General features: G+C 43.4%; 1 protein-coding gene across 7 annotated transcripts; it reads right to left on the bottom strand.

The window, feature by feature from the left end:
* Positions 1 to 1,196: 1,196 nt before the first annotated feature.
* LOC111977037 (RNA-binding protein 44) lies at positions 1,197 to 11,306 on the bottom strand. 7 transcript variants are annotated; one of them, XM_024006328.2, is made up of 18 exons: positions 11,221 to 11,306; positions 10,755 to 10,917; positions 9,813 to 9,861; positions 9,424 to 9,530; positions 9,126 to 9,200; positions 8,462 to 8,525; positions 8,205 to 8,332; positions 6,571 to 7,928; positions 6,419 to 6,480; positions 6,105 to 6,290; positions 4,602 to 4,767; positions 4,477 to 4,511; positions 4,118 to 4,383; positions 3,759 to 3,953; positions 3,604 to 3,671; positions 3,294 to 3,367; positions 2,842 to 3,103; positions 1,197 to 2,679 (listed from the first exon to the last, which is right to left on the bottom strand). In XM_024006328.2, the coding sequence occupies exons 2-18, from the start codon at positions 10,912 to 10,914 to the stop codon at positions 2,422 to 2,424; spliced, it is 3,513 nt and encodes a 1,170-aa protein (XP_023862096.1). In that variant the 5' UTR covers positions 10,915 to 10,917; positions 11,221 to 11,306; the 3' UTR covers positions 1,197 to 2,421. The 7 variants fall into 7 exon arrangements, with proteins under 7 accessions (XP_023862096.1, XP_023862066.1, XP_023862087.1 ...); XM_024006298.2 differs by having other exon boundaries at positions 4,477 to 4,767; XM_024006319.2 differs by having other exon boundaries at positions 3,834 to 3,953; positions 4,477 to 4,767.
* Between the last annotated feature and the right edge of the window lie 3,271 nt (positions 11,307 to 14,577).

Below are 14,577 nucleotides of genomic sequence, written 5' to 3'. Positions count from 1 at the left end.
GCGTCACTTGAGTGGGTTGAGTCACTGACGTGATCTTCCTGTCCGGGTTGGCACCCCCCCCTTGGGTTGTGCCGTGGGGGAGATCTTCGTGAGCTATACTCGGCCTTGTCTCAGGATGGTAAGTTRGTGGTTGGAGATATCCCTCTAATGGTGTGTGGGCTGTGCTTTGCCAAAGTGGGTGGGGTTATATCCTGCCTGTTTGGCCCTTTCCGGGAGTATAGTCGGATGGGGCCAGTGTTTCCTGACCCCTCCTGTCTTAGCCTCCAGTATTTATGCTGCAATAGTTTATGTGTCAGGGGGCTAGGGTCAGTCTGTTATATTGGAGTATTTCTCTCTTACCCAGTGTCCTGTGTGAATTTAAGTATGCTCTCTCTAATTCGCTTTCTTTCTCAGAGGACCTGAGCCCTAGGACCATCTGCCCTGAGGTCTCCTTGCTGTCCCCAGTCCACCTGGTTGTGCTGCTGCTCCAGTTTCAACTGTTCTGCCTGCGGCTATGAAATCCCTGACCTGTTCACCGAACGTGCTAACTGTCCCAGACCTGTTTCAACTCTCTAGAGACAGCAGGAACGGTAGAGATACTCTGAATGATCAGCTATGAAAAGCCAACTGACATTTACTCCTGAGGTGCTGACCTGTTGCACCCTCTACAACCACTGAGTATTATTATTTGACCCTGCTGGTCATCTATGAACATTTGAACATCTTGGCCATTTTCTGTTATGTCCACCCGGCACAGCCAGAAAAGGACTGGCCACCCCTCATAGCCTGGTTCCTCTCTAGGTTTCTTCCTAGGTTCTGCCTTTCTAGGGAGTTCTTCCTAGCCACTGTGCTTCTACACCTGCATTGCTTGCTGTTTTAGGCTGGGTTTCTGTTCAGCACTTTTTGACATCAGCTGATGTAAGGGCTTTATCAATAAATTTGATTGATTACTAATGATCGGGGAGCTCATGTAACCAGCACCACTTTAACATGCGCAGTAATACCCTATGGTTTACACCTCACTGGCCTGGCTCAGTAGATTATTCAGTCTAGTATTCAGCGATCAACAAAACCTGGAAGCTTGCACCACCTGCTGGCCTTTATCATGCAAATTCTCACGTTTCAGTTAGAGAGATGTATGCCTATGCATGTTATACAAGCACATCAAGGCCAGCTGGGGCTGAGAGAAACTCAAAATTCACAATCCACACAACATCCCAAACTAAAGTCTCTTTTATTAAAGCAACAGTATCCAAACTGAAATTATACATCCAACAGGCAGACACCAGCTAAGTACAGTGACTTCGGAAAATACTCAGTGGTGGATGCATCATGTTACGGGTATGCTTGTAATCGTACAGAACTGGGGAGTATTAAAAAGAAAAGAAAAAAGAATGGTGTTAAGCACAGGCAAAATCCTAGAGGAAAACCTGGTTGTCTGCTTTCCACCAGACACTGGGAGATCAATTCACCTTTCAGCAGGACAATAACCTAAAACACATGACCAAATCTACACGAATTCCTTACCAAGAAGACAGTGAATGTTCCTGAGTGTCTGAGTTACAGCTTGAAAATCTATGGCAAAACCTGAAAATGGTTGTAACAAAGACCACCAACCAATTTTGAAAATAATAAAATGGGCAAATGTTACACAATCCAGGTGTGCAAAGCTCTTAGACTTAACCAGAAAAACTCACAGCTGTAATCACTGCCAAAGGTGCTTCGAGAAAGTATTGACTCAGGGGTGTGAACACTTATGTAAATGAGATACTTCTGCATTTAATTTAATACATTTGAAAAAAATTATAATCTAAAAACATGCTTACTTTGTCATTATGGGGTATTGTGTGTAGATCTATTTAATCCATTTTGAATTCAGTCTGACAAAATGTGGAAAAAGTCAAGGGGTATGAATACTTTCTGAAGGCACTGTAGCTTTGTCAATAACAGTATTCTAATACTGAAAGGGTGGACAAAGGGGAAAATCGTAGAATCTGGAAGGATACGTGAACTACACTTCCAGACATAATTAAGCAAATTGTCCTGTTGAGAACAAAACMATTTTTTTATTTTTAAAACAACCTACCCTGATATCCAAGAACAACATTTCAGGTTTTCAGATTTATTTAACTGAAACAGAACATAAAACATTCTGCAAAACTCCTTTGCAATTCTACCGTGATTTGAATTAAGTTAACAAGTAAATTGTAATTTAACAATTTGCAAACAAAAAAAATATTAATTTGCACGTTTCAGGTTCAAAAGTAGATAATTCACTAAGTATTGTAGCAAAAGAGTAGAGTAATAACATTACCTATGTGAGGAACAAACAAAACAGTGGATAAATTGTGTACTACATTCAAGTAAATCAAAAGCCTGGCTTTGGGCAAACCTGTGTTTCAATAAAGGCAAATATCAACAATAGAATAGGAAGTGGAGTCCTTATCGTGTCAACAGGTCAGAGGTCATGTTTACAATGGTCTTGAGAGGCAGGCCGCTGAGGAACCCCTGGTGTTTGGCCCTCAGCTCCAGCAGGGCGTCAACAATCCTTTGCCTCCCCGCCTCTGGGTGGCGCACTGACAAACGGGCCATCAGTGTATCGAAGCTACCCATGGTGGCGTAGTGCTGGGGCACACAGGTCCCCGACGCCGTGGGGGAGTCACACACGGTGGTCCTCTTCTGGAGGCTGAGCTGCAGGGGCTGGAGAGAGACCCCAGACGAAAACAGAGACCAAAGACATGAGAAGCAATCATTATTGACCAATCAATCTGGGAGCAATCCACGCATTGCAACAGGTTGAAAACAAATAATATTCCCATCTACAATCCCTGACAACAAAACAAAAACTGTAGAGAACCTAACCATCAGAGGGGTGGTGATATGGGTGTTTTTCCTCTTGGAGTCTTGGGTGCATGGGGTGTCTCCAGAGGGCCCTGCCTTGGTGCTGGCTGAGGGACCTTGCTGCTGCTGGGTTTGCCGCCCCTGATCCTGGCTCTGGCTACCAGTGTGGCTTGGGCTGCAGATGTGCGCCACATGCACCGTGTGTCCATGCATACTGCACCTGTCCATTTCACTCACTGCACTGTCAGCCATCTTTGGACCACTCACAGTCACTATGGCAACTCTGCATGGAACAGAGAGAGGTGTTAACATTGACATGTACTCCATTGCTTCATGTGAGGGGACAATATATTTATACAAAATTCTGTTGATGTTATTATATCGAAATCTTGATGTAACAGTTAAGTTGCCTTGGAACGCTTATACATTCCTTAACTTAGTTTCATTCTACAGGGTCACTGATTTTATTTTACCGGAGGTTGTTGCTGAAGGTGGAAATGCTCACTTCAGATGCCTGATACTTCTCAAACCAGAGCATAACTTCTCTCTATGAAGACAGACAGGAAACGTATTAGGGTCTGTTGGCCCCTGGTGACCAAATCACTCTAACTTTCCCATTTTTATCCCAGATTCCTCACATCCAATCTCCTTGCTTCCTTTCAAACAGCATTGAAGAAGGTCCAAGGGACGGGACCTTGGACCTTCTCCAAAACGTTTGACGCAACGGATGCAAGGAATTGAAGAAAGATCGAGTTAAAGACATTGTCACATGCTGAGGCTTACCTCTGTTACATCACTGGGTAGGTCTGTGACGCACAGGAAGGAGCTCTGATCCTTCTCCCCAACGACTCCTAAATAAATATGAATTAATGTTTATGAACATTGCTTATGAACTTGTTAGGTGTGGGTTATGAATGTGTTATGAAATCCTTATGTACCGGTAGGTAGTGTGAACGAAAAATCTTTAGGGGTATGTCTGTCATGCGGCTTTTCCCCCTCAACCCTATTCTTGCCATTTCCTTCCTCCACCAGGACCTCAGCCAGACCTCCTTCCTTCAGCACTACACCATCAGGCTCAAGGTCCTCCTCTGCATCGAACCACGCCTCGCTGGAGTTGTGGTCTTTGGTTCCACCTGTTGAGTGTGAGAGTTCGGAAATCCAGGTGGATCGGAACCAGCTTTGAGAACACTGTAGTGCAACGCATTGTATGTTTATACATTCAATGAGCCAATGTGTTTGTATCGATCCCTCCCTATTCAAATAAACCATTGATGAATGAATAAACAGGTCTCATTACCTGGCCTGGGCCTCCGGTTGACCTCAGGCTGCTGGTGTCGGAGGATGATCGCCTTCACAGACCTGCAGTCCTCAGCCTTGGGGTTACCAACGGGCACAACAACAGGCCCTTCTGCCTTGATCCTGCCAACCATCCCATCATCCTGTCCAAGGACTGATAAAACAGACTGAGACACCAGTCTGTTTAACTGTCCATCACCACCTAGACTGACGTCCTCGACGCGGGCATCCTCTACCTGCAACTGCTGGGAGCTCCTACCTGAGGCACTGGAGGATAGAAAACAAACTTTTAAAAACAGCCAACTTCATTCATTCATTCATTCACTCACTCACTCATTATTCAATTCGTCAAATACATACTCAGACAGAGCATTTCCCAAAGACTCGTCAATTATCTGAAAAGGGGAAAAACAACCATGAGATCCACCCTGCATAGTACCAACAAGATGTACTGAGAGGAAGGAAGGGCACCAGAGGGAATGTACATGTTGGGGGACGTAGCTGGTCCCTGAGGTGATCCTCTGGGAGTCGACAGACAGGGGTCTGAGCTGGTCCAGGGGTATACCTGACAGGACCTGTCTCCTCATCTCTCTGTAGTCTACCTCCAGGACCTGCAGCACCTTCACCAGGCTCTCAGGAGGACCCTCAGTCCTACAGGGCAGGGGGTGGGGATATAAACTCAATAAACATCCTCTCACTGTCAACTGTGTTTATTTTCAGCAAACTTAACATGGGTAAATATTTGTATGAACATAAGATTCAACAACCCGAGACAAACTGAACAAGTTCCACAGACATGTGACTAACAGAAATGGAATAATGTGCCCCTGAACAAAGGGGGAGTCAAAATCAAAAGTAACAGTCAGTATCTGGTGTGGCCACCAGCTGCATTAAGTACCGCAATGCATCTCCTCCTCATGGACTGCACCAGATTTGCCGGTTATTGCTGTGAGATGTTACCACACTCTTCCACTCTTCTGGGGCTGTGACACCACCCCAGAACATGACGGACCCTCCACCTCCAAATCGATCCCGCTCCAGAGTACAGGCCTCGGTGCAACGCTCATTCCTTCGATGATAAACGCGAATTCGACCATCACCCCGGGTGAGACAAAACAGCGACTTTTTGCCAGTCCTGTCTGGTCCAGCGACGGTGGGTTTGTGCCCATAGGCGACGATGTTACCGGTGAGGACCTGCCTTACAACAGACCTACAAGCCCTCAGTCCAGCCTCTCTCAGCCTATTGCGGACAGTCTGATTGCCCTGGTCACATCTGCAGTCCTCATGCCTCCTTGCAGCATGCCTAAGGTACGTTCACGCAGATGAGCAGGGACCCTGGGCATATTTCTTCAGTTTTTTTTCAGAGTCAGTAGAAAGACCTCTTTAGTGTCCTAAGTTTTCATAACTGTGACCTTAATTGCCTACCGTCTGTAAGTTGTTAGTGTCTTAACGACCGTTCCACAGGTGCATGTTCATTGTTTATGGTTCATTGAACAAGCATGGGAAACAGTGTTTAAACCCTTTACAATGAAGATCTGTGAAGTTATTTGGATTTTACGAATTATCTTTCAAAGACAGGGTACTGAAAAAGGGACGGTTCTTTTTGCTGAGTTTACATACTGGAATGTCAACATAGGAATAATATAGTGTTGGTTTCCTGGATCCAGATTAAGCCTTTCCTGGACTAAAAACAAATGTTAAATTAAGAGGCTTTTTAGAGCTTCCATAACAGGGCAAGTGTATTCAACAGCTACATGACCATAATAGTGCCTAACTGAATGATCAACAGGAGAGATGCACGATCAGATAGACATAACACTAACAGACACATGTCCAATGATATTTTAAACTCATTGAATAAATCAATGAGTTTAATTGTGAGGTGCCCTGCTGTCTCCTGTCCCTTACCCTGGACATAAATTATGTATGACAGTTCTGCACAACTTTGTAAGGTGCCAAGCTGTCATATCTCCTGTCCTGTCCCTTACCCCTGGAACAGACGGTCTCCCTCAGGTGAGGTGTAGTAGCGTCTCCAGCAGTGCCTTTGGCACATCCCATACTGCAGGGCCAGCAGGCTCAGCTCTGCCCGCGTGGCACGCTGGCCACAGTCACATTCACCACGGTCCGCATTGTCGCAGCCTCTTCCATCTCTCACACTCACACCGCCTGCAGAGCTGATACAGGCAGCAACAGACATAGCCATGGTCAGCACATCAGCAGATAGAAGAATAGAACCATGGAGATTTTCTAAGAAAAATCTGAAGTGGACGTATAACATAACAGAATTAAGTGTCTAAAATACCTCGTCATTTGCTCTTTCAGCTCTTTCAGCTCCTCTTGAGAAAATTTCAGCTTGATGAATTCCTTAAAGACATTTAGATATTGAAGAAATGTATTTCAGTAAAAAGGAAATCTGAATGACTATAAATATTACAGGAGGAGCGTTAACTGTACCTCAGTGAGATACTCCAGGTCTGCCATGTGGACTTCAGTGATGACAGACTTGTCAGTTGTAGCTGTGCCCTGAGTTTGTGTGTTCTGGTTGCAGCCTGTTAGACTGTGGTCAATACCAACCAACACATCATGTTTAGCGACGGCAGGCCAAGTATTTGTCGAATGGTCGGCTGTGCTCAGTCTGGCTTCTGTGACCCGTGAAGGCGAGAGATCAAAAGTCTGGTTCAGATTGACTAGAGAGAACGCAGACATACCGTTCTCATGCTGTGTTGTGGTCACGACGGCCGCCGCTGCCCCACCAGGGCTTATTGACATGAAGGATTCCTCATAGATGGACAGCTCCTCTTTCTTCAGGGTTTGGGGTGCACTGAGACTCTCTCTAGACCAACCGGACTGGTTCTTCTTGGTTTGACCTTGTGGGGGTGTCAGGTTTAAGTCAGGTGTCCCCTCATTACTTGCTTCATACATAAGAATACTCCCATCCTCTTTCACGAGGCTCCGGTAGTCGACACTGTTATTCTCTAGCTCGCATCTTGAGGCCTCTTCCTCATTTGCTAGGTTGCCGGGGCAGTTGTCGTAGGTCCAATCACAGTGCTCGCTGCGGTCTCCAGCGCAGGAAGACACCATACTGGCTTCAGGTGGCTCCACCTCCACTGGTCTGCTAGGCTGCTCAGTGCTCTCCATGGTGGCCATGAGTGATAGTGAGTCGTCGCGGTCCTGCTCCGCTAACTGGCTGGTGTTGATGCTGGTGTCGTTCCACTCTGTGCGGTCCATCCTAGTGCTGTTGAAGCTGTAGTACTCTGGAGGAGTCTCCCGGTACAAAATGGGGAAGTCTGCCATCTGGTCATGCATGGACATGGAGTTGGCCATGGACTCACCTTCCTGGCTTTCGATGGAAGACTGGCTCCTGTTAATTCCTCTCTGGCTTTGTATCTCCAGCTCCATATCCAGAGAGAAGCTAGTCTGGGCAGACGGATCCTTATATACCCCCACACTACTGCAGTTGTTGCCATCCTGCCACCGCCCTTCCTCCCACAGCTGAGAGAGCAGCTGGACCTTGGAGAAGTGCGCCTCCTGTTGGCCTGGAGAATCCTCTGTGGCTCCAATATGGCCGCCACTGGTATCACCACAGGCTGACTGGAAGCTATCCTGAAGGTTGACCAGACAGTCCACTGTTGTGGATGGGAAGGTAGTAGTAGTAAAGGACTGAGGCTGACATCCCCTGAACTGCTGCACTGCCCCTGCTTCCGCCTGGTGGTGGACTTGGACTGACTGGACTCCTCCGTGCCCTGAACAGTTTAACAGATTTAGCTCCTCCTTCACGTTGTTGGGAAGAAGACCTAACTCTTTCTCCTCTTCTATGAGGAAGACAACAACATGGTTGTATCAAAATAAAGAAACAGAGCTAAAGGCAAACAACTTATGCTGTGGTGATGAAATCAATGTAACTGTGGGATTCATAAAGTACTGTTACTTAACTGCTAGTGTGGAATGAGAGACATTTAATATTACCCATTGACTGTGCACTAGTATACGACTGACTATGAATGGGCATGTTCCTTCCAAGATAACAAATCTGTCCACACAAAGCAAATATAACAGTCTATGTTTTGAATTATGATTTTAAACCACACCTGACTGGCATGCCGGGATCTCCTTCTGGATAGGTGTGCTACAGCGTCGGCATATCTTAGCTCCTGAAGAACAACTGGTTCCACAGTTGGGACACTGAATCACACCATAGAATGTGGGCCTTCTGGATCTGAGAACAGCAGAAACCATGCAAAATTTATGACAATTGTTATTTTTCCTCTAGTCAACTAATGGTTGTAGAATCACACCTGGTGACCAACAAATGTAGTTATCTGAATTGACAGGAGAAAAAACATACTTGTTTAGGTTTGAAGACATCGTCTGTGTAACAGCAGGCGGTTTCCAGCAACCTCTCACCTGTTCTGTACACAAAAGAAAAAATGTAACATCAAATATAAAGTGTTATAAAATTATAATACAACTATTAATATACAGAGTAAAGACAGTTTACAGGTATATGTAATTATGATATGTAGGTTCTTTTTCTGGGACAGTGGTGTACCGCAGTTTCACAAGGCCCCCTGCAAGGTTTAAGGGGCCATGTTCTCAGAAAAATGTATTGTAATTCTACACATTTTGCCATGGGATAGAAAGAAACACCTGCCGTTTTAAAGCACATTTCCTGCAATTCTACACATTTTGCCATGGGGCAGAGAGGAAAAATGTACATTTTTATAACTAATCTCATGATATTCTACACATCGTCATGAGGCTGAAAGAAAAGTTTGCTGTTTTAAAAGCTAATTTCCTGCTGTTTTAAAAGCTAATTTCCTGCTAATCTACACATTTTGCCATGAGGCTGAGAGAATTTTGCAGTTTTAAAGCTCATTTCCTCTAACTCTAAACATTTTGACATGGCTTATGTGTTCATATGCTATGAGCACTGGTACGCCAGTGCTCAAGGATAATTCAACCAGGGTTACAACAGAAAACAGTTAAAGTCAAGCAGAGCCATAATTCACGTTTCACATAAACCAGTTGTCTGGCTACATTCAGAGCCGGATGCCTCTGCAGAAACCGATGGAGTCCTCCTTCCTCTGTGGAACAGAAAGTTGAAAGGGAAAGACAATGAATACGTGGCTCAGTTTTCACTGAGACTACAGAAAGTAGGCTGTCAATAGGATTCATATTTTACAGTCAATTGGTGGCCCTGGATAGGGATTCTATACAAGTGTTTTGTAATTTGATGGCAAAACCATAACGACACTATTGGGAGTTTTTGTTTGTCTATTATACAACCTTCCCTGGTCCCTACTGTACCTTGTATGAGCTTCCTGTCCTCCACAGGCAGAGATAAGTACCAACCCAGCAGCTTGGGGTCTGTCAGCTCCAGGAAATGGGTGACTTTCACCAGGTCAAATACAGACCTGTAACATGCAGAGTTAGACCTAGGTTGCTTCCCAATACTCCAAACCTCTCCCAAAGTATGCACTTGCACACTCCTATTCTTGAATTTAAAAGCATTGGCTTGGTGTAAGTGTTGGCTGGACAGAATTTCAACCATTATTAAATCCATGAAAGGGAGTGTGTGCAAGTGCACACTTCAGCAGAAGGGTTGAGAAATGGGATGCACAATAGACTATTTCATGTTCATGATTCTCACATTACAGCATAAAGAATGTGCTGGGACTAATAGACATGCTCTATACCTGTTGAGAAGAAATTTCCTGCAGTCCTCTATCGACAAAGATGGAGGGTCTATTGAGGTAAAGGCACATTATTAATGCATGTCATTTCCCAAGGCAATGAGGGAGAACACAAATGGTTTGGACATAATATTATTTTGTAATGAATTTGGAAAGCTCAAATTAAAAAGTGAAAGTGCATTCCATTGGTTATGAGTTTTGGGTTGCAAGAGGAAGCATCCCTCTTATGCTTAATTAAAAAAAATATTTTAACATTTTTCTCCGCAATTTCATGATATCCATTTGGTAGTTACGATCTTGTCTCATCGCTGCTACTCCCCAATGGGCTCAGGAGAGGCGAAGGTCGAAACATGACCGGACAAGCCGCGCTGCTTTTAAAAAACACTGCTCAACACCCATAAGCCGACCGCACCAATGTATCGAAGGAAACACCTTTCGACTGACTACCGAAGTCAGCTTGCAGGCGCCCGGTCCGCCACAAAGAGTCACTAGAGTGTGATTAGCCAAGGAAAGCCCCCGGGCAAACCCTCCCCTAACCTTTAGACCGCTGCACCACTGGGAGGATGGGGTTTTAAACAGTGGTTTTAAAGCTGCAATTTGTTATTTTTTGGTGACATGACCAAATGCACATAGAAATGTGAGTTATAAATCTTTCATTCTCATTGGAAGAAAGTCAAGTGAGAGATCTGTTCTGTGCTCTATATCTGTACTTTAATTTTTGCATATTTTACTTTCTGTCTTGTTCACCAGTTTCAAACAGCTGAAAATACAATATTTTTGGTTTAATTAAAATATATTTCACAGCGGTTTAGTATAGTACAATGATTATCCAATACTTGTTTTGTCACAAACGAAGTTTGGCAAACTATTATAATTTTTGCAACCAGAAAATGGCGGCGCGATTTCTGCATACTGCATCTTTAAAAGCACTTCCCTCTGACTTACCAGCCAACCCGTTCATTGCATTTTGAAAGAAACGTTGGTCACAAGGTACCATATGCATCTGAATCATCCCTGATGCATAGGGCGTTTGAGAAATATCTGATGGACGCTGTGGCTCCGGCGACAGAGACAACGGCATGAGCATTGGGAAGGGATACCACATGTTCTGAAAAACATACATCCAACTATCAGATGGAGCTGATGCACTTTGACGAAGGCCATAAATTAATAGATGCGGTTTGAATATATGTGGACATGACTAGTCATTTAGTTATTAACTAGCATTTAATAACTAACATCCCCACGGCATTACTAAATATAGCCTAACGCAGCTAAAAACTATTTTTACAGGTGTTTGCAATACATTAAAAGCAGCAACATTCTTTATAGCGCTAACAAACATAATTGGAACGAAGAATATCAACTAGTTTGTCGATAAATATTGACAATTTATCCTGTGTCAGTTTACCTTGGTCGAAGTGGAAATATGGTGTGAAGCGATTATTTAATACATTGCACGTGCACGCCACCTGTCGATTGATTTTGACAGACAATCAGGTTCTTCGACACCGAAACGTAATAAGTGAGGTGTGCTATGAATCAGAGACGGGAGAGGAAGCAAGACACCTCACCAGCTGGGTCTGGTCTACTTAGTCAATTAACTAAGTAAACCAGACCCAGCTGCTATTACATTTGGTGTCTATGGGAGACACACTCAGTTAAGGAGACCGGAACTGACCATTTTTTTCAATGGTAAACGGCCTGTGTGAACTGTCTTCATTTATCCACCATCTTTGCTATGAAACTTTTTTTCTTTGCTATGAATTTCATGAGCAAAAACATGTATGGAAATGGTAAGAACTGGAAAACGGAAGCACTTTCACTTTTTAAAGTGGCTAGCTAGCTGGCGGTTTCTTTGACAGACATATTAATTAATTTTTACCACGATTTTTATGATCCTAGCTAATAGCTAGCTAATCAAATGCAGCTAGTTGGCTGGTTTATGTTTGTCCTTATGGTTAAAATAATGAACTGGTAAACATTTAGCTAGCTAGCTAACGTTAGCTAACACTGTCCGTTGTTACTCACATGGTGATGGTGTTGATTTTAGCACTGAGATCTGCACAATGAAACATCCACATTTCCAATTACAGTCCTGAGTATTAATTGTATAATACAGTTTTGAATTACCTAATAGATCATCATTCAATCACGATTTTCTTATTTTTCAGCTAGCACGTGTTGCTGCCCACAGCCCTCTTTGTAGATGTAGTAACATCGCTTTTCCACTGGAGGGCTGTTAAGGTTCAATGAAGTGGTAGTACAATACATTCTCCGTCGCAAGGTGTGTGTGTGTGTGTGTGTGTGTGTGTGTGTGTGTGTGTGTGTGTGTGTGTGTGTGTGTGTGTGTGTGTGTGTGTGTCCACTAGGTGAAGTCTGTTGTGTAATACAGAGGATCAAGGGCAGTGTGACAGCTCTTTGAGAGAGATCAGGATTGGGTCTAATCAGGGGTGAACGTGAGGATCGACACCTTTCGCGTTTTCCCAATATCTGTTCCTGTATCCTACTCACTGGTATTTTAATTGACCTTAATAGACCACATTTCATCATTAGTTGTATTTCATGAAATAATAATCTGTAGATAACCCAAAGAAAATATATTGTGTTGTCCCAATTGCTTTTAAGTRACGTATTTTAATGTCAAAAAGAGAAATTGCCTGTTAGTGTTACATCATATTTATAACATTGTCTAAATGTTCCTATCAAACATTCCTCTTCTTCACAAACCAGGAACCACTGTGAGTTAGGGTGTCTCCTACCGCTCGTACTGCATGAAAGCAACAAACTACAGTGAGTCCTGGCCCTGTGGTGCTGGACTAAAACCTCTATATGCATTAGTTGTCTGTCTGCCACATCTTGTTTCTTAGAGAGGGGATCAATTTTGATGCAGTAATTAGCTGTCTGTATGGTCAAATGTATGTTGATGTTGGAAATTATTTCAAATACTATTTGAACCCAGGTCTGCTATTTGGCCTGCACTATTATTTCCAGGGAGGATTGAAGTGGGTGGGCTGAAGGTTAAGTGGCTTTCTAAGACTGGACATTTCCACAGTGATGTGACATCTGATCAGCCTCAATCTGATCACTGCGTCCTCGGTAAGTGGCTCAAGCCCATCAAATCGGGATCAGTGCTAAAACCTGATTGAGCGAGAGAGAGGGTGTGAGGGTGAGGGAAGATTATTAGAGACAGAGAGATGACTGGAAGGTACATTGATAAGACTTTGGTCAGACATTTATGAAAATAAACTAGATTGTATTTATTTACTGTGTAGAATAAACAGAATCTGTGGTGTTATCTTTTGAGTAGGCCTACCACTGCACTGATTATAGTCAACTACCTTCGCAAGCAGGTTTTCCAAGAAAGTTCCAAAACAATCCCCCCTACTCATCTATTTTACATAAAGAAGTGCAACTGTTCTTCCGATGTAGTTCACAAACAGAGTACTATAGTTTAGGACCATTTAGCAAACCTGTACATTTCATACATTTTACATGAAAACAAAAAGGGTTTCTATCTTGTATTGTTTTACCTCACACTGGAGAATTGTTTTTGTGAAAGAATTACAAGCTACATGTGAATTAGTCTCCACGATATACATGAAGTAGGCCTGGTCTCCTTTTGCGAGTCCCTATAGTGGCTTAGAGATGTAGGCTAGTGTACCGGAATGTAGTGTATGTTATATAGATCGTCGGTTCTCTCCTTTAAAACTGTGAAAATTAATAATTGAAACTCGATGGATTGATAACCTAACATCTGTGCAGTGTCTAGATTTTGAACTCAGTCAGAAACATACAGTGGGGCGAGCACCTACAGTGTAGCAGAGTTGATTAAATAAACATCAGTTAATGGCTAAGTGATGCTCCATACCATCAGGGCAGGCAGACTCCGTGCCATTTGGGATGCAGACACAATGGGCTCATCAGCAAACCCCACTAGCTGCCTAGATGCAGTTGATCGAAGGGCCATGTGAGTCCCTCTGGGACCCCCAAAGGGCCTTTAACAGCAATGAGAAGCACTCTTTTCTCTGCTCTTCCAATCGATGGGGAGAGAGAGATGGAGAGAGTGATGAGCCAGACAAGTAATGGAGGGCAAACCCCTCTCTGGCCCTGACACACTCTGCGCTTTTAAAGAGCCCTTGATTAACAAAGAATAAAGAGCTGGGCACAGTTTGTGCTTGGTCTCTGTCGAGAACATAGGAACTACGTTTCCCTGTTTTAGCCAGTATGAGTAAAATAACCACTATCTGTACATTTCTCCTGTCCTAAACAGGTTCCTGTAATCCTAGATTATTAATTATTTGTTGAGGTTTTGCACGACTGTCATGAAAGCATGAATCTTTAATTCATAGAAATTTTTTAAATATTTATTAATACACAGGTTGCTTTTTTGTTGCATAATTTGTCAGGCTTACGTGTTTCCTGCGTCATGTTTCTTTGCGTACTTCCCTACGTAAAATGTACAAATATGACATGAATATGCTAGTACTGTATTTAAAAATATGGTATTTTCAAGACGACTGTATTGTAAACCAACTCATGAAACTGCATAATCACTGAAAAGCAGCTATTGTTTGTCCTTGTACAGGCACAGGCTAAGGGAATGTCTTACTACACAGAGTTAAAACTAGCCTGCTTGAGGAAAAAATAAAATGACCACTTCCAACTTTCAAGAATTCTTCTGACATGTCGTCATGCCAGCCTAAAAAAGGGCCAAACAAACTCACTGCCCTTATTCATTTTACTTATTTAACCAGTAACAATTGCC

This window comes from Salvelinus sp. IW2-2015, linkage group LG2, assembly GCF_002910315.2.
Source record: "Salvelinus sp. IW2-2015 linkage group LG2, ASM291031v2, whole genome shotgun sequence".
NCBI lineage: Eukaryota > Metazoa > Chordata > Actinopteri > Salmoniformes > Salmonidae > Salvelinus > Salvelinus sp. IW2-2015.
This window is presented reverse-complemented; position numbering and strand designations above follow the sequence as displayed.

What these genes read in the sequence shown, in the direction of transcription:
- LOC111977037 (XM_024006298.2), bottom strand. Translation starts at nt 10,914, where the DNA reads ATGTGGTATCCCTTCCCAATGCTCATGCCGTTGTCTCTGTCGCCGGAG. An exon ending in TTGGGAAATGCTCTGTCTGA is followed by an intron (nt 4,384 to 4,476) that starts GTATGTATTTGA and finishes TCTATCCTCCAG; the next exon opens with TGCCTCAGGTAGGAGCTCCC. An exon ending in ACCTTCAGCAACAACCTCCG is followed by an intron (nt 3,104 to 3,293) that starts GTAAAATAAAAT and finishes TGTTCCATGCAG; the next exon opens with AGTTGCCATAGTGACTGTGA.